This window comes from Sturnus vulgaris, chromosome Z, assembly GCF_052056855.1.
Source record: "Sturnus vulgaris isolate bStuVul1 chromosome Z, bStuVul1.hap1, whole genome shotgun sequence".
Lineage (NCBI taxonomy): Eukaryota > Metazoa > Chordata > Aves > Passeriformes > Sturnidae > Sturnus > Sturnus vulgaris.
In genome coordinates, this window is record NC_142283.1 from 30,335,577 (window position 1) to 30,363,250 (window position 27,674).

The 27,674-nt window shown below is 43.5% G+C and overlaps 2 protein-coding genes across 2 annotated transcripts; one reads left to right on the forward strand and one right to left on the reverse strand.

The window, feature by feature from the left end:
• Positions 1–27,674, reverse strand: MACIR (macrophage immunometabolism regulator). The gene is made up of 2 exons (XM_014892410.2): positions 27,519–27,674; positions 1–2,317 (listed from the first exon to the last, which is right to left on the reverse strand). Exon 2 carries the CDS (start codon positions 2,294–2,296, stop codon positions 1,673–1,675), a length of 624 nt encoding a protein of 207 aa, XP_014747896.2. The 5' UTR covers positions 2,297–2,317; positions 27,519–27,674; the 3' UTR covers positions 1–1,672.
• LOC148219772 (uncharacterized) lies at positions 16,131–18,850 on the forward strand. Its single transcript, XM_088156276.1, has one exon. The coding sequence runs from the start codon at positions 17,303–17,305 to the stop codon at positions 18,797–18,799; it is 1,497 nt and encodes a 498-aa protein (XP_088012402.1). The 5' UTR covers positions 16,131–17,302; the 3' UTR covers positions 18,800–18,850.

The following is a 27,674-nucleotide window of genomic DNA, read 5'->3' on the forward strand; positions in this document are numbered from 1 at the left end:
TCTTTATAATACCATTTTTATTTCTCAGCCAGAAATACAATTTAATTTGATATTTCAATTAACAGTGGTACTTATTCCATAAACAAATCCCTTACCTCTTTGGCATCTGATCATATTCTGTTTTTCAAACTAAAGACTATATAGGAAGACTTTACTTTCAAGACATTAAATTTACACCGGTGTAGTTAACTTTGAAAAATATACTTTTTATTTTTTTATATTTTCTAATAAATCTAAAAAAAATAACCGAAGCACAAAATGCTCACTAGTGGGCTGCCTTCATTTAAACTGTGGAGTGACAGAGTAAGAACTCATTTTCCAGATCACATGCACTAACTAGTGCTTTCTAGTAATTCTGAATGATAAACAAACTCTATCAGAAACTCTTAACTCTATCAGAAACAACTGATCAAATAACTTATGTTTCAAAGCAGTATGAAATTATTTTTAACTTCTGCAGAAGTCATCAGGCAAAATCAAGTTATGTACTATTTCAGTAAAAGATTGCACCTAAAAAAAAAAGACAGTATGAAAACCATTTTCTTTTTTAAACTAAAGTTACCAAAAGTTTTAAACACATGTAGGAATACAGCTGTCAAAACTGCATTTAATGTCATGTTTGGATAAAAATTTATTAAGTAACAGAAGTAACCCAATGCATTATTCTGCTGAAAAATTCAAGATCATCTCTTCAACGCTGACAAGAAATACTTCACTGCACTCTTGTCAAGAAAAAATCTGCCCTCCAGAGCTCCTGTTCAGTGCTTCATGTTAACAGAATTTCCAAAGCTATGCTGAAGTTGACACTTTCTGCTACTATAGATGAAATGAACACCACAAATTAAAATCAAATACATTACCAACATACCAGTACAGACATTCCAGTTTTTGTCTCAAGACAATATAAAAACAAAATCTACTAAAAAACTCCAAAACCTAAACAACCAAAAAACCTTCACTTCCTGGAAGACTTGGTTTAAATAACTGAAATATTTATTCTGAACATGTTTTATAGAATAAAAAGGACAAAGCAATTATTTCCCTGCAGAAACTAAAAAAAATAATTTAATAGAAGTCAAGTAGCAAAGTTTTCTTTTACAAACGAAACTCACCCACATCACCAGTACAAGCTCATTCTCAAAATGTATTAATTGTTTAAATAGCAAGTGATTAATCCAGTCAAGCTCACTTTCCTGTCCATGTTGTAAGAAAAACCCATGCATTTTACTACAGAAAGAAAAGTAAACCCAAAAAGACTCCTTGAGTACTTATCCAAGAGCAGTTTCTAACAACAAGCCAAAATTAGCAAGAACCAAGCAGACATCATCAATTTTTCAGTGTTGAACTACTGTAAATAGTAGATGTAGTAGTACAGAAAAAAAAAAATCCCAAAATCAAAAGCGCCTTTTTTTTTTGTTAAAATGTGTCTGAAGAAATATCTACTAGTTGCAGTCAAATCTGCATCAGAAGCTGCTTCATCAGGAAAGGCTTCTCTCTCCAAGTATTTGTAGAACATTGCACTCCCAAGACTGTATTCAAATAAATCACTTTCTGGTAACACTGAGCTGATAAGATCACCTACAAAGTGAACAGTCATGTATACAGCAAAACAGTGGATTTTTGCAGCAACAGAGAAAATATCAGAAACCATTTCTAAATTTGAGATGACAGTTCATGTGCTATTCCTTGCTAACATACGATCCCCTCTAAGTGTAAGGTGTTGGAGTTGGTATTGTAGCACTTCTGTGTCAGCAGGTTCCTTAATGCTCATTTTGTCTAAATTGAGGTAGTCCAGGGATTTTGAATGAGCCCTTTTACCCTTCAAAAGGCAGAGAGGCAGGGCACCACGAAGTGCCTTATAAGGTTCATATGGTAAAGTTTTATTGTATTTATCCCCTGAGCTGGGCATCCGTCTCCTCCTCCTTCCATTTACTGCTGGGATCTCATATGGCTGGTAGTACGTACTTCTAGTTTTGTACAAACGCGAAGAACGTGGCAGTCCTGAATCAAGATGTTTGGAGCCCAAGTTAGGACCAGATTCTCCTTTGTTCTCTTCACTTCCCGTACACTTATGGGCTAATTTTAGCAGCTCCTCTCCAGTTGTGAAGCCAACCAGGTAGTTAGAATCCATGTGAAGGATCTGATATCCTGCAACTGTCCGCCGCAGTGGTGAGCACGGGGTGCTGGAACAGCGTGGCTTTTCTGCTTCCATCCTGGCTGCCGAACTCATCTCTCCAAGAGGCACATTCAGGGCAGAGAGGGCAGTTCTGGACTCTCCATTCACATCAACTTCCATTTTAAACACAAAGCTTTGATCCTAAAAACAAAACAGAGCTTGATCAGGAAATGCAACACAAAGTGCTGAGAGAAGACCACAGAAATGGAATTTTGTATCACCCAGAAGTCATAACCAGTACTTCCCTATTCAGCTTGGTCTTAGCTCTGCATGGTGTCACATAACAGAACTATCACTAACATCTGTCTTTCAAAATTATCTTGGGTAGGTTTTTTAAAAAAGATACCACAAATATACTGATAACTCTGAATAGCTAAAACCATACTTGATTACTATCATACACAAAAGTGGAGCATCCCTCTGGATCATTTTTTCAGCCTTTTGGTGCATTTGATTCCTAGTAGTACCTCACCTCTTAGAGCATCTACATCCATTAGCAGCTACAGAGCACCTTCCTCCATCTTTACTGTGTAATTTGTCTACTGACAATATTCTTGTTAAACAAAGTTTAAAAAAAATATGCCTAAAAGGCACCACCTCATTCAGATATGATCATGGACCAGATCTGATCTGAGTGTATTGCAATGTTTCCATCTTCCAGTGTGCAGCTTGCTTTAAATTCAAAGAATGACATCCTAGTTGTTCCACACCTGATTAGGTCATCAGCAGTCCTCATTCACTCCTCCCAAAAATTCACCTATCATCTTATTCACAATTAATCAAACACACACTCTAATAGAATTCTAACGTATTTCTAACAGAGTATACTGCATTTAATGAATATGGCATTAGATTCTTACAAGCATCTTAAGAATAAGCAGTATTTATTTGGTTTTTTCTATTTCTCTTGGGAACAGACTATTTTACCCTTCCCTTACTTTCCACATTATTTGGTGCCTTTACAGACACAAGTAATCACTGCAAGCTATTAGCACCTCTACCATGAAAAGATATGGTCACCATCACAGCAAGTATACACCAGTAGATGCCAGAACACCAGAAAGAAAAATATTCATTTCTATTTTCAGTGTCATCTGAACCATTTCAGTGACACAGTTACTTCACAAAACACACATTTGGTCACATTTGTTTCCAAATCCATGCTTTCTTCATTGTCAGACTCACCTTTGCTCTAAGCTGTAGTCAATATACTTCACCAAAAAAATTCAGCATAACTATGTCAAGTTTAAAGGCAACAAGACTTAAGGGAAGGAAAGTTAGCATCTAAGTGCTATGCAGAAACAATTCTGAAATTGATTATAAGTGACCATAAACTACATTCAAAAGCTCAGTAATACTTCACAGATAAAACTAACTTAAAACATGCTTCCAAGAGTTTCAAACTTTTGAAGCTACTACTTGCTGCCATTTTGAGGCTTAGAACATCACAGGCCAAGTAGCAACAACTCAACAAATAAGGAAATACTTTATTCCATCTTTGGCAATTAGACACTCCCCAAAATCCCATTAAGACGAATCTCCACTAATTTGTTTTAATATAAGAGAGGGAGCTGTGTGTAAGTATCACAAAAGAAATTACTAGCCTTATGCAAAATATATGATTACCTGTTTCTGTTAAGGGACTGGGAAGGAGCAGTTCAAATAATGTTCTGAACCTGTTTTGAGACATCTTAGGGGCTTGGAATGTGTGGTAGGGGGTGGGTCAGGCCTTGCTCTGGTGAGGCGGTGCCCTGCCCCAGCCCCACAGTGTGTATCAGTCATGGCACAATGGAGGCAGTGTTGTCTAACCCAGCCCCTAAATGGCCGAGCAACCCAAAGTCTCACCTGGGGGCAAGGATCTTTAAGAAGGCTGACCATGAGGCAAGCATATTATTCTTTAACCCTACCTTCATTTTGGAGCTTTACATGACTGGAAACCCTGGAGTTTGTAGCTATGTCTGTTTTTATGCAACTTTCCTATTTTTCTCCCTTCCTTCTTCTAACTTTCCTTTCACAGAAGATAATGTCAAATGGGTTTAAAGGTTTTCTCTGTTCAGTGGACTATATCTGTGCTGTGGTGTTTCATGTTGCACTATATGATTTGACAAAGTTTCTCATCTTCTACACTTTGCTAGTAAACTTTCATGTGATTTTTTTACCTCTTGAGATAAAAACTCTGGTTGGTATTTCTCCTTTGTGTCTATCCAGACCAAAAGATTCTTGCCTTAACCCTGGATTTAAGTCACTGGGGTGTGATGCTCCTACCTCTCCTTCCCTGCTTAGTCACCAATCAACCTACTGCTTCCTATGCTAATAAACTAGGAATAAAGAAAATGCCCACAGTTCTACAAAAGAGGATTTTATTTGCCATCATCAGACTTTTATTATGGAGAGACTATTTCTAATGTTCCTTATGGTCTCATATTCTCATAGTCACGGTGCACTTTGGATTCTTCATTGCCAGTTTTTTGTACCATAACTTTTGAAGGTAATACTTCATCCACTGCATTTTTAAGCATTTGAGGTTGGACTAGATGGTCTGAGGTTGGACTAAATGATCTCTGGAAATCCCTTCCAACCCTAACAATTCTGTGAATCAAACAATACAGGTAAAACAGTTAAATAAAGGATTTAAACACTGAAGCAAAGCATAGACTAAAAGTTTTCACTGCAAAAAGTTCACACAACGCAACAATGCTTCCCATTATATTTAACTGAATTCAATATGTATTTATGGAGTCAATTACCAGTTTTAGAAAAGCAGCAGCAGTTCTTTCCTATTTTAATAACATATCAAGCAGTGAAATAGTAAATTTGATCATGCTTCAGCTGCTGAGAAAAAGATATTAATGACAATTTCTTAAGTTGAAATTATGTACCACCAGGAATCATGATTACTGGAGGCACAGCACACAGGCATTTTGCATTATAACTTTCAGCTACCCTGTGACTTTAGACAGGAAACCTAAGTATCTGCTCTTGCTCTTAATCCCCAAGTTTTATCCTGCACTTTGGAAATCTCTCCTAGAACCTTCCAGAAAGATTCAATTTCTATTAAAAGAAACTGAAATTAGGCAAGAAAATGTACAAATAAAATGGATGTACTGCATGGTTGGAAATTAATCATATTACCTAGTCATATATAAACAGAAAAACCAACAAAACAAACAAACAAACAAAAAAACCCACAAAAATATCCACCAAAAAGTCAAACAAGCCCACAACAAATAAATCACTTGACACAGCAGTGTGTGCCCTAAAGAAGAGGAAGGAGGAAGATATCTGCATGCACTTATGGAGTTTAAAATCTGAAGTAATACAAAAGCTTTTCTCAGAACACAACTTTTAAAGTTCATTTACTTTCGTTTGAAACATGGGTGTGTGTTCTGGTAACCAAGAGCAATCAACTTGGAAAAGTAACCATGCAAAAGGGAAGGAGTCAGCAGTTCACTGCACAGTAATTACCCTCACTGTAAACCAGTACAAAGGAAAATCAGAGCAGAAATTCTTCAAGTCAGCAAGGTCCAGCCTCGTACTTCAGGTTCTGAAACTACAGACTCCCACTCTGTGCTGAGTGTGAAGAACAGTATTAAAACCAATAAATCTTTCAGACATTTGAAATCAACAGCAGCATCAGAAGCTAGTGCCACAAACACGAAAAACTCACGGGAAACAGCACTGCTAGCTGGTGACAGGAATGACTGGACAGCTCCATAAGCAAAGGACCAAAGCCCGGCATGTATGTGTTCAGCTCTTCTTTCCCAAGAATTTTAATGCCAGTTATCCAAGCTGCCATATGGCTTCAAAACTATTTGTATCCTTATCTGGGAAAAATCCCCAGACATTATTAAAAGACATTATTAAAAAGACTGATAGAAAATAGAAAATAATTTGAGATTCACAGTGAGTGTAGGTACCATCACCTCTAAATGGATATTTATAACTTTTTGACAGTATTTTTAGGACATTTCTATGGTTATAAAGCTTTTGATAACTTCTGTTTATGTTCACCGCTGTTTACAAGTGTAAGCTCATCAGTAATTCTCAGCATCAGTTATAACACTGGAAAAAATAAAATACTTTCGTTTAAAAATATTACTTCTTCAGATCACAGCTGGCATGTCTTCTTGCCTCTCAAACAGAATGACAAAAAAGTGATGCCAGTTCAAGGCAACTTATAATTAAAGATTATTATTGAATCTAAGCAAGGAGACTAACAAGAAGATGGCATATCCTTTGCTGCTGATCCATATATTAAAAAAAAAAAAGCAAAGTAACTGAAAACAGCAGTTACCAAGAGAATTCATCTGTTCAATACCTACTAGAATGGCCTTCAGAATAGAATTCAATGAGATTTTATAATATTTTATCAATTTTCTTTGTATATTTCAAGCAGGTTCTGCATATAAAGTAACCAAACCCAATCCAGATAAATACTGAGAAAATTGTCTAAAACACAGAGCAGAGAAATAATGAAGATAAATGCTAGATTAACTACTAAAAATCACTGTATGACCTCGAAGAATACATTTATACTCTTGGTATAGTTCTTTCAGTGTAAAACCATAAAAATTTCCACATCTTGCAATTATAAAGGGTTTCTTGTTATTGAATCTTTCACAAAGTTTTATCAAAAGTCAGACACCATTCACATCCTTCTCATAACATGGGACAAATGAAAAACAGACATGCAGGACATGCTAGGGCCTGTTATTACAAGATATGCACTGTAAATCATTTATTGCTGAAATAACTTCTTGCAGTGTGCCTCACTGGATTCAGTCTTTTGGTTTTTTCTCCCCCTATAAAGTGTTCTTTCTTCTGTTACATGTATTACTTCCTGTCTTTCTGCAAAAAGAAATGTGACTTACTAAATACAAACTTTGATTACTCAGTGTCCTGGGGTACAATGCAAAAATGTGTATTCTATCACCATCTGTTAAAATGTGGGAGGGGTGGTGATCCCTATCTCTGTGGGAGATATCCTCTGCTCATGTGCCATCTGATAAGATGGGGGGATGATCATCGTTATCTATTCACAACCCATCCTTCCTCCAGAAGATATATTCCGTTAATGGGCCATTAAGTCCTATTGTGTGACTGATAAGATTACATCACCCCATTGGGAGATGCCCCAACCAGGGGCAGGAGCCAAGCCTTTCCTACCTAGATAAAAAAACTGGGGTTTGGGACCCGAGGGCTGACCTTTCTACTGGATCCCAGAGGAAAGTCGGACCTTTTCCACATCATCGCTGGATCTTCGGAGGAAAACTGCACCTTCTACAGGAGCACTGCTTCAACGGAACCACATCCGTCATCCAGGAGGACTGCAGCCACCATTTATACGGACTGCTCCCAACACCCTGACTGACAGGGTGTCAGGTTGTATTTCTGACTGTGTTGGTGGTTGTTTCTTTTATATTATTGCATGTATTTTATTTTTTCTCTTTTCTCCTATTAAATTGTATTACTGACTTGGAGTCTCGAACTGGTTTTACTTTCAAACCAACACACTCAGTATTTAAAGAAAATGAAAGATGAAGAGTGGTATTCCTTACTACTCTTATGTCAAAATGTCACAATACCCATCTCAGTAAGATTTTCAGTTCCCATTTTTTCACCTCTTTCCCACGATCTGCTAAAAGTTTTTTTAATTGTCCATATACGTCCCATTCTAAGGTGGAAAGTCTTTGTCTCATCTTGGACCCAGAAAAACTGGGAGATTCGGGAAGGAGAACCCACCCGGCTAAAGGGAGGGGCGACAAGGTCTTTCCTCTTCCCTCCATTCACCTGCTTTTCCCGCAGGGGCTCCAAGATGACTGGCTCCAAAGGTTGTTTGATGCATCAAGCCTGACGATTTTCACAGCAGAGAGTTCCTATTTTAGTTTGCTATAATATATTATATATAATAATATATAGCTATAATTTTTATAGCTATAATGCTATAAAAAAACCCTGCAGGTCCTTCTTAAAATGAGAAGTCCCTGTTCAGGGGCACCACGTGTCACATCCGCAGGGGGTTTTCCCCTTGCAAACAACCTCACCGGCTTAACTGAGTTACAGCACGGCTAATAAAATACAAGGGACAAGCACGATGGTGAGCGAGAGATATCCTTTAATCCATGCGAGAAGGCAGCATTCAAAAGCAATGTTGCTCAAGAGCAGGCAGCAACCAAAGATGCAGGGAAGGGGTCAGGTTCACAATACATAGGGATATACCTGAAGGCAAAGGTCCAACCCCGAACACAGGACAGAGACTTATATGTTAAAGGTCTTATATGTTAAACGTCTCAAACCAACAAAGAATCAGGGCTAGGAATAAGATTTACTTTGGAATGAGCAAATTAGCATCTTTGCGTGCTCAGCCTCCCAGGGTCTCAGGTTTATGTCCTCTATCTCAGTTGGTTCAATTCCTACACTCTTATGCTTTCTACAAAGTCCACATTATTTTGGAACTACTGTAAGTTACTCTTAGCAAAATAATTGATTCTGTGTAATTTGTCATTTCTTTTGCTACTTATCTCCTCAGCTAGAATCTGAATTTATTAGATACACCTTTTTCTTTTAGATAAGCATTAAATTTCTGTCCATTCAGTAAATGTTTTCTTCTTAAGAACTGATTCTTCCTATTAGATATCAAGCCTGTAGGCAATACAATGACTTCAGAATCACTAAGATATGTCACATTGGTAAAATTATAGTAATTGCAACCAGAGAAGCAGGATGGAGATGGCAGTGGTAATACCAACTGTAAGAGTCAAACATACTGAATAGAGATATCAAGCCAGTTTTGATACTTTCCCTTCTTTGTGCCTGATAGCGTATCGCGGCGGTGGAGTGGCAAAGCAGCGTGGCACCGGCGGGAAGGAGCCGGTGGGCGCGGGGCGCGTGCTGGTGCCGCGACCTTCCAGAGAAGCGTCTTTAGAAAGACGTCCTGGGGGTTACAGGCACGTTCCCGCTCTCAGGAGGAGAGTGATTTCAGCTCTCTTTTGTGAGCCCCGCTTCTGCCGACAGTGGAGAGAGGGACAGGAGCCGCATGTGGTGATCCAAGGCGGAGTTTACTCCTTCTCGAAGGGTCCAGGGAGGAACTGGCTCGAAGGGGCAGAGGGAGCGGGGTTGATATAGGAGAGCCAGACGTCGGGGTAGAACAACTAACGAATCATCTGAGGGCACAGGGGTGGGGGAAGGGAAAGGACCAATAGGCTACAAACATTTTACATGAAACAGGCATGTTAGGGGAAACATTATAACCATTATGAGGAAGGAGTGCATAAGGGCATTCCCTCCATGGGAGAGAGCAGGCCCTTTCTCTACGGGGATTTTAGTCTCCACAATAGCATAGGGTTAAAATGTTTCTAAAATCAAGGGAAGTGCATACAAAAGATTCGGGGGAGGGGGGGGTGGAAAGGAAGATTGGGTCTGGTAGGCTTGGGAAAGAGAACTAGGCACTGGGAACGAATATTGAGCTTTGGTTTTTTTCCAGATCATGTGTTGGAGGTTGAATTAAGCCCTTTTCTTTCAGTGGAATTTTCTCCCATTGTTATGCTAAGTAATTGTGGCTACACCTTAAAATGACAGATAATGTTCTCTCGTAGGGGGGTGGCTGGAGGGGGAGGGGGGGGGGAACCGGAAAAGGAAAGGTGGGACGGGGGGGTCTGGAGCGGGGCTCTCTCTCTCTCGCTTGGCTCGTGGAGTGGGAAGACAACCTGGGCTCTGCTCTGGCATCTTCCCCTGCCATCCCAGCACTGAGATCCACGCTCCCTGCCTTTGGATATCACTCTGCTGCTCTCCTAGCTCACCCTACTACCTCCGGACACTCTGCTGAGCACCACGACCGACACCGTGAGGGGGGAGTAACTTTGCCCATCCCCGCTCACCCCTGGGCCACGGCCGCCATCACCCAGCCCTCTTCAACTGCGCGGGACCTGCCCTGCCCCCACAGCACCGGTAACAGCACAGGGAGACGGCCTGCGGCCAGAAGGGACTGGAGCGGAGCTAGACTGTTTCTGTTACCAATTTTTATAGCTGTTGTTGTTTTTCTGCTTTGTTAGATACCAGTAAAGAACTGTTATTCTTATCCCCATATCTCCTGCCTGAAGGTGTCTGAATTGGACCTAAAATAATTAAAAGGGAGGGGGGTTGCACTCTGCATCGCAGAAAAGGGGCTCTTGCCTTTCCTTAGACCATAACTGTCTTTCAAACCAAGACAGCTTTTGGCGCCCAACGTGGGGCATTGCCTGAGGGCATTGAGAGAGGGGTAGAAAAGGGGATAACAGTTCTTAAATTACCCAAGCTTGTGATAGGTGACACCATGCTGTCCAGCTTACCCTGGATTGGCCTCCATGTGGTCACTGCTATATCTCTCCCATTTGCAAGCCCTTTTTTAAACATGAGTTTCATAACCAAGGTTACTGTGGCTATTATCCAGTTTATTATGTGGGTTGATCAGTTGAGGAATTCATGGATTTTTAATTTTCTCTGGAAGATGGCCACATGGATTCAGAGCTATCACACTCTAAGTGTGTGTTTCTGGGGCTACTTCAATAATGGTACTTACTGTGAGGAAGTGGCAGCAGGTGAAATTTTTTCTCAACCCATCACAGGGTTTTTGAAGTTCACCCCACCAGTCTTCAAGGGGTTCCAATCCACTTTAAATGCTAATGACATTATATTGTGGCTAGTGTTGCTTATATCCCTGTTAAACCTGTTCTATCTAACATTCAGAGATAAGGGGAGATTGACTTGGATAACAACCCTGATACCTACCCCAGGGATTAGTGATGTTACCCCAGAGCCTGATCTTGTCCCAGAGACTAGGGAGGTTACCCCAGAGCCTGATCCTGTCCCAGAGACTAGGGAGGTTACCCCCAGAGCCTGATCCTGTCCCAGAGACTAGGGATATTACCCCAGAGTTTGACCCTGCTCCACAGCCCACCTCGGAAAGGAACCACCCAGAATGGGTGGGGGTGCTAGCAAAGGAGATACGTGAGATGGGCCAGATGCTGAAGGAGTACCTCTCCCCAGCTGGTGAGAAACCCTCCCCCTGCCTTAAAGAGGGAGACTCTGATGGTGCAGCAGTGGGACCCACAGATGTTACATCTGTCCAGGTTCCAGCTGAACTGCAAGGGCACTCACAGCCAGCAGCAGTTGCCCCTGTGGAAACTAGGAAGTCTAAGATGAAAACAAGGCACCTAGATAATAAGGGTCAGGAAGGGGGCCCCTCACAACCAGCAGGGGAGCCAGAAGTTGAGATCATCACCGAGTCCCTGTCATACGAGAGTCTCCGTAACTTGCGAAAAGACATTGTACGACGGGGCCGTGAGGCTTTTACAACCTGGTTACTGCGGGTCTGGGACCTTATGGGTACAGGTGTGCAACTGGATGGTACTGAGGCAAGGAATTTGGGAGCCTTGACCCAGGACTCAGGTGCGGACCAGGTATTTGTAAGGGAGACAGGTCTCCTTTCCCTCTGGGAGCGACTTTTAATGAGTGTGAGAGAGAGATTTGTCCACAGGGAAAGAATGCAGGAGTACCACCAGAGAACACGTTGGAATACCCTTGAGGAAGGGATCCAAAAGCTGAGAGAAGTGGCAGTACTGGAGGTGCTCTTTGGGAGGGATGGACAGCATGACAATGACCCTGACAAGGTCAGGTGCACAGGGCAGATGTTGTGGAATCTGGCAAACCTGGGCCCATCTCAATATACCCCCTTTATTGCAATGATTGATGCTGATACCAACCAAGTGACAGTGGGTTCTGTTGCCAACAGGCTCAGGAATTATCAGAGTATGATGGCTGGCCCAGTGCAGGCTCATGTCTCTGCTGTGGCTAAGGACCTCAGAGAGGAGTTTAAGGAGGAGATGAAGGAGATAAGGGAAGAGGTGAGGAAGATCAGTGCAGCACCAGTGCGAGTCATGGACCCCAAAAGTAGAGCCCAATGCCCCCCAGCTAGGGAGAGAGGGTACATCCCACGTGCTGACCTGTGGTTTTTTCTACGTGACCACGGGGAAGATATGAGAAGGTGGGATGGGAAACCCACTTCTGTCCTGGCAGCACGGGTGCGCCAAATCAGGGAGGGGAACACCAACAGAGGGAACTCCACTAAAGTGAGGGTAGCCTCAGCCTCCCATGGAGGTGCAGGGTATTACAGAAGGGAGGATGATCTGTCAGATCCCCTTGAAGGAACCTCCAGTATGTATGCCCAGGAGAGAAATAATAACCAGGGCTAGAGGGGCCCTGCCTCTAGCCAGGGAGAGGCACGGGAAAACCAGATCTTTTGGACGGTGTGGATCCGATGGCCTGGCACATCAGAGCCACAGGAACACAGAGCATTGTTTGACACTGGTTCACAATGTACATTAATACCATCAGGACATGTCGGGAAGGAACCTGTTTCAATTGCTGGGGTTACAGGGGGATCTCAGGAATTGACTTTGCTGGAGGCTGAGGTGAGCCTGACTGGGAAAGAGTGGCAGAAACATCCAATTGTGACTGGCCCAGAGGCACCATATATGCTAGGCATAGACTTCCTCAGGAATGGCTATTACAAAGACCCAAAGGGACTCAGGTGGGCTTTTGGAATAGCTGCTGTGGCAGCAGAGGGCATTAAGCAGTTGAACACCCTGCTTGGGCTATCAGAAAACCCATCTGCAGTGGGACTCCTCAGAGTGAAAGAGCAACAGGTGCCAATTGCTACCTCAACAGTGCACTGCCGGCAGTACCGGACGAATCGAGATGCCGTGATCCCCATCCACAAGATGATCCGTGAGCTGGAGAGCCAAGGGGTGGTCAGCAAAACCCACTCACCCTTCAACAGCCCCATCTGGCCTGTACGTAAATCTGAAGGAGAATGGAGATTGACAGTGGACTATCGTGCATTGAATGAGGTGACTCCACCACTGAGCGCTGCCGTGCCGGACGTGCTGGAACTGCAGTACGAGCTGGAGTCCAAGGCAGCAAAGTGGTACGCCACCATTGACATCGCCAATGCATTCTTCTCCATTCCTCTGGCAGCAGAGTGCAGGCCTCAGTTCGCTTTCACCTGGAGGGGTGTGCAATACATGTGGAACCGACTGCCCCAGGGGTGGAAACACAGCCCCACCATCTGTCATGGGCTGATCCAGGCTACACTGGAGAAGGGTGGAGCTCCAGAACATCTGCAGTACATTGATGACATCATTGTGTGGGGGGATACGGCAATGGAAGTATTTCAGAAAGGAGAAAAGATCATTGAGATTCTGCTGGGAGCCGGCTTCGCCATTAAAAAGAGCAAAGTCAAAGGGCCTGCCCAAGAGATCCAGTTCCTGGGAGTAAAGTGGCAAGATGGACGGCGCCAGATCCCCAGTGAGGTCATCAATAAGATCACTGCAATGTCTCCACCAACCAGCAAGAAGGAAACACAAGCCTTCCTAGGTGCCATAGGCTTTTGGAGAATGCACATTCCTGAGTACAGCCAGATTGTGAGCCCTCTTTACCTGGTCACCCGCAAGAAGAACAATTTCCACTGGGGCCCTGAGCAGCAGCAAGCCTTTGCCCAGATCAAGCAGGAGATTGCTCATGTAGTAGCCCTTGGCCCAGTCAGGACGGGACCAGATGTGAAGAACGTGCTCTACTCTGCAGCCGGGAACCATGGTCTGTCCTGGAGCCTTTGGCAGAAGGTGCCTGGTGAGACGCGAGGCCGACCACTGGGGTTCTGGAGTCGAAGCTACAGAGGGTCCGAGGCCAACTACACTCCGACGGAGAGGGAGATCTTGGCCGCCTATGAAGGGGTCCAAGCTGCCTCAGAGGTGGTTGGCACGGAAACACAACTCCTCCTGGCACCCCGACTGCCAGTGCTGGGGTGAATGTTTAAAGGAAAGGTTCCCTCAACCCACCATGCCACTGACGCCACATGGAGTAAATGGATTGCCCTCATCACACAACGTGCCCGTATTGGAAACCCGAATCGCCCTGGGATTTTGGAGATAATTACCAACTGGCCGGAAGGGGAAGACTTTGGCCTTGCCGACGAAGAGGAACAGGAACAGGTGACCCGGGCCGAAGAAGCCCCACCATATAACCAACTGCCAGCAGATGAAACATGCTATGCTCTTTTCACTGATGGTTCCTGCCGCATCGTGGGGATGAACCGGAAGTGGAAAGCAGCCGTATGGAGCCCCACACGACAGGTTGCACAAGCTACCGAAGGAGAAGGTGGATCGAGTCAACTTGCTGAACTCAAAGCTGTTCAGCTGGCCCTGGACATTGCTGAAAGAGAGAAGTGGCCAAAACTCTACCTTTACACTGATTCATGGATGGTAGCCAATGCTCTGTGGGGATGGCTGGAAAGGTGGAAAAAGGCTAACTGGCAACGTAGGGGAAAACCAATCTGGGCTGCCAATGAATGGAAAGACACTGCCACCCGGGTAGAGAAGCTGCCTGTGAAAGTCCGTCATGTAGATGCCCATGTCCCCAGGAGTCGGGCTAATGAGGAACACCGACACAATGAGCAGGTAGATCAGGCCGCACAGATAGAGGTGTCGAAGATAGATTTAGACTGGCAGCACAAGGGAGAGTTGTTCCTGGCTCGATGGGCCCATGATGCCTCAGGTCATCAGGGCAGAGATGCCACATATAAGTGGGCACGAGACCGAGGGGTGGATCTAACCATGGACAGTATTTCTCAAGTTATCCATGACTGTGAAACGTGCGCTGCCATCAAGCAAGCCAAGCGGGTCAAGCCCCTCTGGTATGGGGGGCGATGGGCCAAATATAAGTATGGAGAGGCCTGGCAGATTGACTACATCACACTGCCTCAAACCCGCCAGGGCAAGCGCTATGTACTGACCATGGTGGAAGCAACCACTGGATGGTTGGAGACCTACCCTGTGCCTCATGCCACTGCTCGGAACACCATCCTGGGCCTGGAAAAACAAGTTCTTTGGAGGCATGGTACCCCTGAGAGAATTGAGTCAGACAATGGGACTCATTTCAAGAACAGCCTTATAAACACCTGGGCTAGAGAACACGGCATTGAGTGGGTGTACCATATCCCCTACCACGCACCAGCTGCAGGGAAAGTTGAACGGTGCAATGGCCTGCTTAAAACCACCTTGAAGGCACTGGGTGGGGGAACTTTCAAGAACTGGGAGATTAATCTACCAAAGGCCACCTGGTTAGTGAACACCCGAGGTTCCACTAACCGAGCAGGCCCTGCCCAATCTGAGCCCTTGGGAATATCAAATGGAGATAAGGTTCCAGTGGTACACATGAGAGGTATGCTAGGAAAAACTGTTTGGGTGAATCCTGCCTCCAGCAAAGACAATCCCATCCATGGAGTTGTATTCGCTCAAGGACCAGGTTGCACCTGGTGGGTGATGCAAAAGAATGGAGAGACCAGATGCATACCCCAAGGAGACCTTGTTTTAGGGTGAAATACCTATAGTACTGTGCCTATGTCTCTAACTGCATGTATGTATATATAATGTAACAGTTGAATTTGATATAGCATATTAGTATGGGAGAAATTCAGGGGTGGATAATGTTGGAGGTTGAATTAAGCCCTTTTCTTTCAGTGGAATTTTCTCCCATTGTTATGCTAAGTAATTGTGGCTACACCTTAAAACGACAGATAATGTTCTCTTGTAGGGGGTGGCTGGAGGGGGGGGGGGGGGGGAACCGGAAAAGGAAAGGTGGGACGGGGGGGTCTGGAGCGGGGCTCTCTCTCTCTCGCTTGGCTCGTGGAGTGGGAAGACAACCTGGGCTCTGCTCTGGCATCTTCCCCTGCCATCCCAGCACTGAGATCCACGCTCCCTGCCTTTGGATATCACTCTGCTGCTCTCCTAGCTCACCCTACTACCTCCGGACACTCTGCTGAGCACCACGACCGACACCGTGAGGGGGGAGTCACTTTCCCATCCCTCTCACCCCTGGGCCGCAGCCGCCATCACCCAGCCCTCTTCAACTGTGCGGGACCTGCCCTGCCCCCACAGCACCGGTAACAGCACAGGGAGACGGCCTGCGGCCAGAAGGGACTGGAGCGGAGCTAGACTGTTTCTGTTACCAATTTTTATAGCTGTTGTTGTTTTCCTGCTTTGTTAGATACCAGTAAAGAACTGTTATTCTTATCCCCATATCTCCTGCCTGAAGGTGTCTGAATTGGACCTAAAATAATTAAAAGGGAGGGGGGTTGCACTCTGCATCGCAGAAAAGGGGCTCTTGCCTTTCCTTAGACCATACCTGTCTTTCAAACCAAGACATCATGTGAAGCTACACCTGCATAATCATCATATGAGAATGGGGAACTACTAATGAAGGTACCCAAATCAAAAACAGGAAAAATTTTAATGAAAAAAGAGAAACCGGTGCCTGCGATCCCTAGGGAAGTAGAAGACACAGTGATCCCCTCTGTATGGGAAACAGATATACCCAGAAAATCCAAACTAGCACAGCCAGTACATGTGGAATGAAGGGAAGGAGCAAAAGCCGTACAGCTCAAACAGTATCCTATAAAAACAGAAGCATGGCAAGGAATAGCAGAGACTATTGAAAATTCTTAAAATATCAGATTCTAGAAGAATGTGAATCAGAATATAATACACCAATATTCCCAGTGAAGAAACCCAGTGGGAATTATAGGCTAGTACAGGATCTAAGGGCAATAAATGAAATAACTAAAAATATTTATCCAGTAGTTGTCAATCTCTACACATTGTTGGCATCCATAAAAGAGATATATAAATGGTTTACCATAATTGATCTAAAAGATGCTTTCTTCTGTATACCCCTTGACAAATAAAATAGGAAACTACTTGCCTTCGAGTGGGAAAATCCAGGAAATGGAAGAAAGACCCAGCTCACCTGGACGCAACTACCCCAAGGATTCAAGAAAAGCCCGACCCTACTCAGAAACCAACTGGCAAAGGAAAATAGAAATAGGAAATAGAAATAGAAAAGAAGGAAAATAGAAAATAGAGAGAAAATAGGAAATAGAAAAGAATAGGAAAAGGAAATAGAAATCTGGACCAAAGATGGGCAAGTACCGCGAGACCAATACCTTTTGTTACAGTATGTTGATGATATACTGATAGCAACAGAAGAAAAGGCAACCTGCATAAAGTAACAATTGAGATTTTAAACTCGCTGAGAATGGAAGGATACAAAGTGTCTAGAGAAAAGGCACAAATTGCCCAACAGACTGTAATTTACCTGGGATGTGAAATCTCACAAAGGCAGAGAAAACTAGGCACTAACCGTATCCAAGCTATTTGTGCAATTTCAGAGCCCCGGAACCTATATGAGCTACGAGTCTTCCTTGGGATGGCCAGGTGGTGTCGCCTGTGGATCATGAACTATGGGCTAATTGTGAAACCCCTGTATGAAGCTCAGAAGACACAGCCGCTCACCTGGGGCAAAACACAGAAAGAGGCTTTCCTAAAATTGAAAGAATCACTGACAATTGCCCCAGCATTCGGGTTACCTGATCTGTCTAAAGATTTTCAGCTGTTTGTACATGAAAGGCAGCGCCTGGCACTGGGAGTCCTGACCCAACGTCTGGGAAGCTGGAAAAGGCCAATGGGCTATTTCTCCAAACAACTTGACAATGTAAGTGCTGGGCGGCATTCATGTCCACGGTCAATCACAGCCACTGTAATGCTGATACAGGAAGCCAGGAAGCTCACGATGGGAAGACACACAGATGTCTATGTACCACACATGGTAACTACAATTTCAGAGCAAAAAGGGGGCCATTGGCTATCTCCAAGCAGGATGATAAAATTCCAGGCAGTCCTGACTGAGCAGGATGATGTCACATTAAAGACAACTAACCTTTTGAATTCAACCTTGTTCTTAGGTAACACAACTGAAGAAGGCCCATTAGAGCACGACTGTGTAGAAGTAATAGGATACACATATTCAGTGAGAGAAGACCTAAAAGATGTCCTGTTAGAGCAACCAGAGTGGGAGTTATTCACAGATGGAAGCAGCTTCGTGGAGAGTGGAACCAGATACGCTGGATATGCAGTAACAACAATCACTGCAGTAGCAGAGGCAAAAGCATTACCACCAAACACATCCGCCCAAAGGGCAGAACTGGTTGCCTTAACCAGAACACTAGAATTGAGTGAAGGGAAAAGGGTGAACATATGGACTGACTCAAAATATGCTTTTAGAGTGGTGTATGTGCATGGAGCATGGTGGAAAGAAAGAGAACTGCTGTCTTCTCAGGGTATGTACATTAAACATCAAGATGCAATCCTGCAATTGATAAAAGCAGTGCAAAAATCTGAGCAAGTGGCAATTATACACTGTAAAGCACACCAATCAGGAAGTTCCAAAATTTGTGAGGGAAATCAACAGGCAGACTGGACAGCCCGACAGGTTGCTCAAAAGGTGCAAACAGCAATGGCATTGATACCTGTAAAACTTAATGTATCTCAATTCCATTTACCTCCAAAATCGAAATATTCAGCAGAAGATGAGAGACTGGGATGTTTGCTGAATGCACAAAAGAATTCGGAAGGGTGGTATATAAATACACAAGGGCAAATAGTGGTATCCCCCTTGATAATGAGAGAAATCCTACAAATTAAACATGATGAATGTCATTGGGGCACAGAAGCATTGGTGAAATGGCTAAAATGAAATTTTGTCTCGGTACATATGTTAACAATGGCAAAATTAGTGATGGCAAAATGTGAGATTTGCTTGAGAAACCCAGTGGCTAGACAACAGTCACAGCTAGGAAGAATTCCGGTAGGGATAAAACCAGGGGACTATTGGTAGGTAGATTTTGTAGAATTACCAAGAACTCGAGGATACATGTATCTGTTAGTGGGGGTTGACACATTTTCTGTATGGCCAGAGGCCCTTCCCTGTCACTCAAACCAAGCAAAAGAAACAGTTAAATGGTTACTACAAGAGATCATTCCCAGATTTTGGGTGCCTATATGGATATCATCAGATAGGGGCTTGCATTTTATAGCCACAGTGGTAAAAGAAGTAAGTGGATTGCTAGGAATAACTTGGGATTGCCTGTTGGGGGTTGAATGCTTCGCTTTTCTTTCTGTGGAATTTCTCCCATTGTTATGCTAAGTAATTGTGGCTACACCTTAAAACGACAGATAATGTTCTCTCGTAGGGGGGTGGCTGGAGGGGGAGGGGGGGGGAACCGGAAAAGGAAAGGTGGGATAGGGGGGTCTGGAGCTGGGCTCGCTCTCTCGCTTGGCTCCTGGAGTGGGAAGACAACCTGGGCTCTGCTCTGGCATCTTCCCCTGCCATCCCAGCACTGAGATCCACACTCCCTGCCTTTGGACATCGCTCTGCTGCTCTCCTAGCTCACCCTACTACCTCCGGACACTCTGCTGAGCACCACGACCGACACCGTGAGGGGGGAGTAACTTTCCCCGTCCCCGCTCACCCCTGGGCCGCGGCCGCCATCACCCAGCCCTCTTCAACTGCGCGGGATCTGCCCTGCCCCCACAGCACCGGTAACAGCACAGGGAGACGGCCTGCGGCCAGAAGGGACTGGAGCGGAGCTAGACTGTTTCTGTTGCCAATTTTTATAGCTGTTGTTGTTTTTTTCTGCTTTGTTAAATACCAGTAAAGAACTGTTATTCTCATCCCCATATCTCCTGCCTGAAGGTGTCTGAATTGGACCTAAAATAATTAAAAGGGAGGGGGGTTGCACTCTGCATCGCAGAAAAGGGGCTCCTGCCTTTCCTTAGACCATACCTGTCTTTCAAACCAAGACATTGCCACACACCATGGAGACTCCAATCAAGTGGACGGGTAGAAAGGATGAATCAGACATTAAAGAGGCAAATCAGTAAAATACGCCAAGAGGCCAAATTGCAGTGGCCACAAGCTTTACCCATAGTACTGTTGAGTATTCAGATAAAGCCTAGGAGTGGGATGTCAGCCAGCCCTTATGAGATATTGTATATGAATCTCCTGAACCTAATCCAAAAGTATATGTCACGGGGAAGCAGGAAGTATATAATTATGTTCTGTCTCTTGGGAAAACTTTTAGCTTGGCTTCGGAGTGCCCTCGTGTGGAATAGGCCACTGACTCTAGAGAATCCAGTACACAATATTCATCCAGGGGATGACGTGTACATTAAAAATTAGAACGAAGAACCATTAAAAGAGAGGTGGAATGGACCCTATCAGGTGCTGTTGACCACTTTTACAGCAGTCAAGGTGGCTGGAGTGGATCCCTGGATACACTCTACCTAAGCAAAGAAAGTCTGTCCTGGTGTCCTGGTTTAGAGCAAATTTAGGGGAAAACCTCTGGAAGGAGCCCCCAGACAGCAAACTCGCACGATTCCTCCCCCCACCACCGGGTTCGGGAAGAATTTCCTCAAAGAGGAGTGGAAAAAAACCCCCCTGTTTATTTAGCAAGCAAAACACTCCCCAGCACAAAAAAATCCCAACACCAGCTGACAAAAAAACTCTTGCACCGTTCTGAAGGGGATGACAAACTCAGAAAGTCTCTCCAGTGAGTGGTCACCCAGTTATCAGTCTCCGGCACTGGGGAGGTCACATGCTGCAGGTCACAGAATGCAGACTCCTAGTGTTTCTTGGTGTTTCCCAGGACCCCCTCCGGAACAGGTTCAGATGGTATCCAGGAAAGGGAGAGGGGGGGAAAACAGTCCAGGGAAAAAAATTGGACTGCCTAGCTGAACTAACTAATAAGGAAAAGCAAGGGCAAAGCGAAGCAAAGCAAAGAAAAAGAGGCAGAAGCGAGCAAAGCTAAGCTAAGCAGCAAGCAGAGCTAAGCCTCTCCTAAACACAGACCATGGGGGAGGTGAGCTGGCTGATAACAAGACAAAACTAACCTTCACTTTCAGATTCAGTCCTGAAAGCACAGGACATAATACCAAACATAAACAGAACACATGATTGGAGATACAAACACCATTAACATCACCCTAGGACACCTCGATAGTGGACTGCACAAGCTGTAGGACCGACAATGCTGCAGATAAGACGTGTTTAATTGTTTCAAATGATATCAGTAATTGTGCCAATGCTAATTTTATGGTTATTAATGTCACCAGCTGGAATTGATGTTGCTTTGGGATATGGAATGCAAAAGGATCAACTGACTACTCTTCATTCTAGAATGAAGAGGGAGGTCCAGGCAGAAATGCAGGTGATAAAGGTTTCCAATGCAATCCAGGCTGAGAATGTAATGATTGGGTTAGTCAAAGATTTTGCCGAAATGCAAAACACCAATAGAATAACTGCCTGTCTGCCAATACCAAAGGCAGCGGGAGGCCCAGTAAGCTGGGGGATTATAACGTAAAAACTACCTGAAATACAAAAGAATGAAACAATTGCATATAAACAAGTACCGGAGTCAAGGCAAGTAATCAAAGAAACCTAAAAAGTAATAGGGAATGGATGAGGCCTTTGAGGAAACAAGACTGTATTTTAAGTCATGGAAAGGTAGGACAAATCATAGAGTGGTGGGTTGAAGATCAAAACCTTGCAAACTGGGAATGCTTCTTGCCACACTATAATAAGATTAAAGAGACTATGACAGAGACCACTATTGTATGGAAGTGTGAGGAAAAAGATTGGAAAGGTCAAATGGAACCTTGGGACAGTGCATGGTCCATAGGTATACTTCAAAAATATCAATATATGGCAAATACCCCTTGGTGCATTGAGTGGGAAGGCCCTGAGAATGAAACAGATCCAGCAGTGGTGGACACTGCCACTAGTAGTAGAATAAAGGCAGAAGTAAGTTGGTGGGCATGTAATAGATCTTATGATTGTACTTCTGACGACACAGAGATGAAACACTGGCAGTAGCCTTGCAAATTGGTTGTGCCTGCAGGGGAATCAAACACAAACAAGGTAAAGTTGATTATAAGATAATGGTGGGATGTAAAAAGAGTACAATCCGAAGTCCAGGACAATTTATATGGGCAACAAGTGATGGTACCTGGACAACGCATCTGCCTGTAGACGGGAAAGTAAAGGAAATTACTCTGGGCCTCCCTATTTTATGTCCAATTTGGAAAAAGTCCTCATTTAATGGAAAACACGAACTTCTGCAGATAAAAACAAAACAAGAAGTTCCAGATCAAGATGAAACTTGGCAAGAATCTAGTGGAGTGAAATTTGGATGGGCCCTAGAGTCTTTATTCGGTCCAACAGCAAAATACCAAAACAGAGAAATGTTGTATAAACTTACAGGTCAAGTAGATAGACTAGCAAGAGTCACCCAGGAAGGATTTAGAGAACTAAACGTGCAATTACACCACAAAAATGACTTTAGAAAATCGATTTGCCTTAGATATGTTACTTCTGAACGAGCATGGGGTGTGTGGATTTTTAAAAGGGCACATTGATCATTGTTGCATTCACATCCCAAAAGTGACTGCAGAAGTAAAATATGATATCAATCAGTTGAAACAAATAAAGTATGAGGCACAAGAAGAAGAAAAGGGCTCGACTACAAGCTGGTTAGACAAAATCTTCAAAGGGTTAGGATGGAATGTGAGTTCATGGATTAAGTCTATCATTGAGAGTTTGATAATCTTACTAATTATGTTCTTAGTGATTTGGTTAGTTTACAGCATCCTGAAAAGAGAAATAGAGAAAAGGGCATCCCGGAACCTAAAGATAATGAAGGCACCAACACGGGACAGAAATCCACACCCATCATCTTCAGGTTCCCCAGTTCGTGACAGCATCTATGACAACGGTTGTAACAACCATGGATTTGAAGACGAACATCAAGTATAAACTGAGAAGCCAGAAGGACTGTATCATGTGAAAGCATTTACACTTATTATAGTGAAGTGAAAATACTTTCAAAGGGGGGAAATTATAGCATAAGGTTAAAATGTTTCTAAAATCATGGGAACTGCATACAATAGATTCAGAGGGGTGGAAAAGAAGATTGGGTCTGGTAGGCATGGGAAAGAGAACTAGGCCCTGGGAACGAATATTGAGCTTTGGTTTTTTTCTAGATCATGTGAAGCTACACCTACGTAATCATCATATGATAAATGATATGATTGTTAAATGTAAGGATTGTTTGGTAATTGAATATGATTATTGTTTAATCGTAATAATAATAATGAGAAACAATGCAATCGTAACAAGAATCATGAGAAAGAATATTTGGGGGGGCCTAATGAAAATTACAAGAATACATACTTGGATAAGATCAATATATATATAGTATACAATAGAACAATATGTGTTTAATACATGGTTATAAAACGAAAAGGGTATAAGAACATGTTCATTTCGGATCTATGTCGGAGTCAGATTTGGGTCTGCACCCCTTATTCCCAGAGCTCTTCAATAAAGCACCTGCATATAATCATTCTGTGATTATGTGTTTTCAACACTATCACTGCCATTACTTGATATATGCAATGCACTTCAAAGACAAAATGTTTTGTCTGTTAAACATCAGGAGTAAGTGAAATTGCCCAGCATGTGTGAAGCCAAGACAATTATTTTAATTGCCTCTTTGTGAGGAGTAAAAAATAAGGTCTACATCATTCCCCTTGCAGTCTGAAGCAAAAAAAAAGTTTGCTGTTCCTTACAAGAAATTCAATACTCCTCTAAGCTAAAGAGAATGGGAGCAATATGAAATTGTTGCACCACATAAATAAACATTCAGATGGAGTAGTAACTAAGAGCAGCAGAGATTTACTTCCTCAAAATTACATGAAAGAAAATAAAATTATGTGTAAGACATACACTGTAATCCTGCAGGCCTTAAGAACAAATGGACTGATATTACTGAATTAATAAAGCCAGTGCAGTAACTTCAGAATGTAATGTACAATAGCTTATGAAACAACTAGTAAAGTGTGTGTGTACTGGGGGGGGAGAGGGGGAAGTTCTTGTCAACAGTTAAAATATATTAAGCCGTTCAGCTACCCATATATACCAGGCAATAAATACCACATAGCTTACATAAAACTAGAATTTACAAAAAGTTCTTTTTGAAAAGATGATTGCATCAATTTCTACCAATATGCTCCTAGTCCAAGTAGCAGTATCCAGTTTTTTAATTCTTGTCATTTACACAGTTTTAAACCAAAAACTATTACGATCCAGGAAAGTAACTTTTAAAATTGAAAACGGTCATAAGAGCACTGCTGAGAAACCGCAAGTAACACGAGTGACTAGCTCAGACCAGATGAGCATGGCAGAGCATACCATTTACACAGAAAAGAGATAGATGGAATGGGGGAGAAGTGAAAGAAAACGGTGGGAAAGAAGGCAATTTAACGTCTATCTGCCAAGCAGTACTAGACGGAAGTGTTTAACTTCTCCGAAATATTTAGAGTCCTCCACATGGACAATGCAACTTCCTTGCTGGATTGAATCACAAACAAACACTTCCTCTTCACTTGGTCAGTAAAACTATGCTCCTGGCCAGCATATAGGTGGTTGTTTACTATACTGACTCATCAAAAAATGAAACATTGAGATATATGCAAAGAAGCTGATGCGTATTGTAACACAAATAATTTTTATTCTTTACTGGATTAGTAAGTAAAATGATGTTTCCCTTATCATTTCATTTTTACTCCTCTGTATTTCTGATCTTCTATCGTTCCATCAACTAAAATCTAAGTTGCATTTTCAAAGTTCTTCTTATTTTCAGGTTAGTGTGCTTGGGAAGACACCAAACAATCTGGCTTGTCAACAAAAAACTAAACTGCCTTTTATAAATAAGAGACAGAAACAAAAGGAGAGTGCTTAAAGTATTCCAGTTTTCACCAAATATATACTGATTTATTTTCTTTAGAAACCAAAGTTCTAACGAGTGTAACTCTGTGTCTCTACTGTTTTTGCGTTAGAAATGAAATTCATTTTGGGTAGTATTCTGTAGTTCCAAGTCAGTGCAGCTCTGGTGACATTATTTTGAAATGATCAGCCTAAACCATGCAATATTCAGCCTGTGACTAGAAACAGCTATTCAAAGAAATAAACTTTAAAATTAGACCTAGTCATAGATATTATGAAAAAATATGTTTAATCAATGCAATTTAGTTCTTTCAGTTTTTTTAATAGAAGCACTTTAAGTAATTAGTTCTTTGTCCTAACTTGCTACAATCTGCAGCAGATATTTAGATATTTGGTAGAAAGGTTCTGATGCCTTGAGAGGCTATCTAGAACAGAGGCTAGACAGTATTAAAGGAATAAAATAGGTATTTATTAAAAAGCTTTCAAAGGATACACCTTGGGCAGTACAAGATTCCGGCTGTGGCTGCACCCAAGATGGACACCCAGTCACAAGTTTTCACACTGTTCTAAGTTTTGGTCCAGTTACATACTGGGGTTAATTGTCCAATTACAGCTCCAGGTTATGAAGTCCCATCCTCCCAGATTGCTCTCCTCAATTCACTGTTGTTTATACTTTTTGGGCCTGAAGCTGCAACAGTTTTCCTTGGTTCTCAGGCTGAAAAAGGATTGTTTTGGCTAACTAAACCATGAAGAGACTTACTAACACTTTATATAAAGTTCAGAGGTATATACTAATCCAGTACAGAATCTGGAAAATATGAAAGCTAAAACTTAAGGCACCAGTTTCACATTCACTTATACCATCGACACTGATAAAGGTCACTTTCTCAAGCTCACTAGAGTAATGTACATAAAATCTTTAAAGTTTTGTTATTTGCCTGCTTCTCAAATTCTCCTTCCCTTACTTACATGCTGCTTAAAAACAAGCCTAATGCAAGTATGGAGTAACAATTAATAAGAGCCCAACAGTACATGCAGTTACAGTAAATTTCTATTAAACTTACAACTAGTATGAACAGAAATCTTCCTCCTGGAACACTCAGTTCTGACTCATCCGACTTTGCCATACCATATAACATTTGCGTATGATTACACATGCCCGGTGGCCAAGCCAGCAGCATAGGGCTGATCAAAGACGAGACTGTACAGAAAGTCACACTATAATATCAGTACTCTTGAGCAAGAGCTTAATTTCAGTGATTGCATTGCCACTGTCTCATTTCCCTCTGCCTCAAAGCCAGTGTGAGAAAAACCCTCCTCTATCTTCATTATTCTAACAAATGCTCTTCCTCAAGGGAGAAAAAAGACAACTGAAGCAAGCACATCCAGCATTGCCGGAATATGGTTCAAAATATACCAACAGTAAGACGGCAGTGGGAGGAGCAACTTTCTGACATTGATCCATTTCTGCATTCAGCTATGCAAGTGCACATATATGACATCCTGGCCTACTCTAGAGAACACAGTAACAAAGAAATGTTCATAAGAAACATTTGTTAGTGTTCATCATCTGCTATTTTCTTTGTAATGCTAGGCAAAATCCCTATATAAACCAGCACATAAGTAATATATACAGAGAATTAAGATCTAAGATTGTTTTCCTACATTCTGCAGACCACTCAAAACAGCACCACAGCTGCTCAAAGACACTCTTCCAGTAAATGTGCAGAGACAGAACTGGAAAAACACGCCTGCTAATGAACCTAAGCAGCTTAGCAAGTTTCATACTCTAAAGAAACAATTTAATGCACTTCTGAGTGCACAAGGGAAGTCAGTGAGCTCCACAGGCCATAGAGTAAATATGAAGACAAAACTCTGAGTCGATGTCTACTCTTCACCAAGCAAAATTTATTACAAAGTAATATAAAGTTACCCACAGAAGGTTGTGCACTAGTGCACGCTGTTAGTAATAGGATCAATAGTAAGGTCATGCTGAAGTTCATCACTTGCTTGAGAATATGGGGCTGCCAGAGGCTTTATACGGCAACTGAGGAGACAGTTATGCATACTAAATACATATATACACTAATACTAGATACAGCTGCAAACATGTAAGTTCTGGGCTTCTGCACCGCTTACGCTGCCACCCATCGGGTGGCACGGAGAGCGCCTCAGCGCAGGCTGCAGGCCCCGCATGGCAACTCCCCGGCTTCCCTGTACACAGGGGGAACGCCACCAGCATCCTGCTCTCCAGCTGGGGCAGCTCCTGCCTTGCTCCTTCCAACTGGCTCAGCCCCGCCGCATTCAGGACCGCAGGGCGGGCTCCGGAGGCGCGAGAGCGCAGGGCCGCCGCTCGCACCACGCGACCTGGCGCTGCCCGGGCACGGCGCTGCCCAGGAACGGCCCACCCGGTCCCTCAGTCCGCGGACTCCACCGCCGCCGGCAGCGGGCAGAGGAACTGCCGCCCTTGGGAGGCCCGGTCCGCACCGTGCGGCTCCCCGGACCTTCCTCCACCGCCCAAACCGCACGGCTACCGCCCTACGGTCCCTCCCTCCTCGGCCCACTCAGCTCCAAGAGCCGAGGGCATGGCCAAAGGCCATGGGGCTGGGGCTCAATTGCGGCCCGGTCCTACCTGCGGCCCAGCGCGGCGGGGCCCGCAGCAGCGGCTGCCAGGAGCTGCGAGCGGGGCGCTCCAGTTACCCGGGCCCGCCCGGCGCCGGGCTGAGGGCGGAGCGCACCAGCGGCTCCGTGCGGTGCATGTAGGCTGTCCCGAGCTCCGCCTCCCTCC

Excerpts from the sequence above, each read along its gene's own strand:
- MACIR (XM_014892410.2), bottom strand. The coding sequence starts at position 2,296 with ATGGAAGTTGATGTGAATGGAGAGTCCAGAACTGCCCTCTCTGCCCTG.
- LOC148219772 (XM_088156276.1), top strand. The coding sequence starts at position 17,303 with ATGGAAGGATACAAAGTGTCTAGAGAAAAGGCACAAATTGCCCAACAG.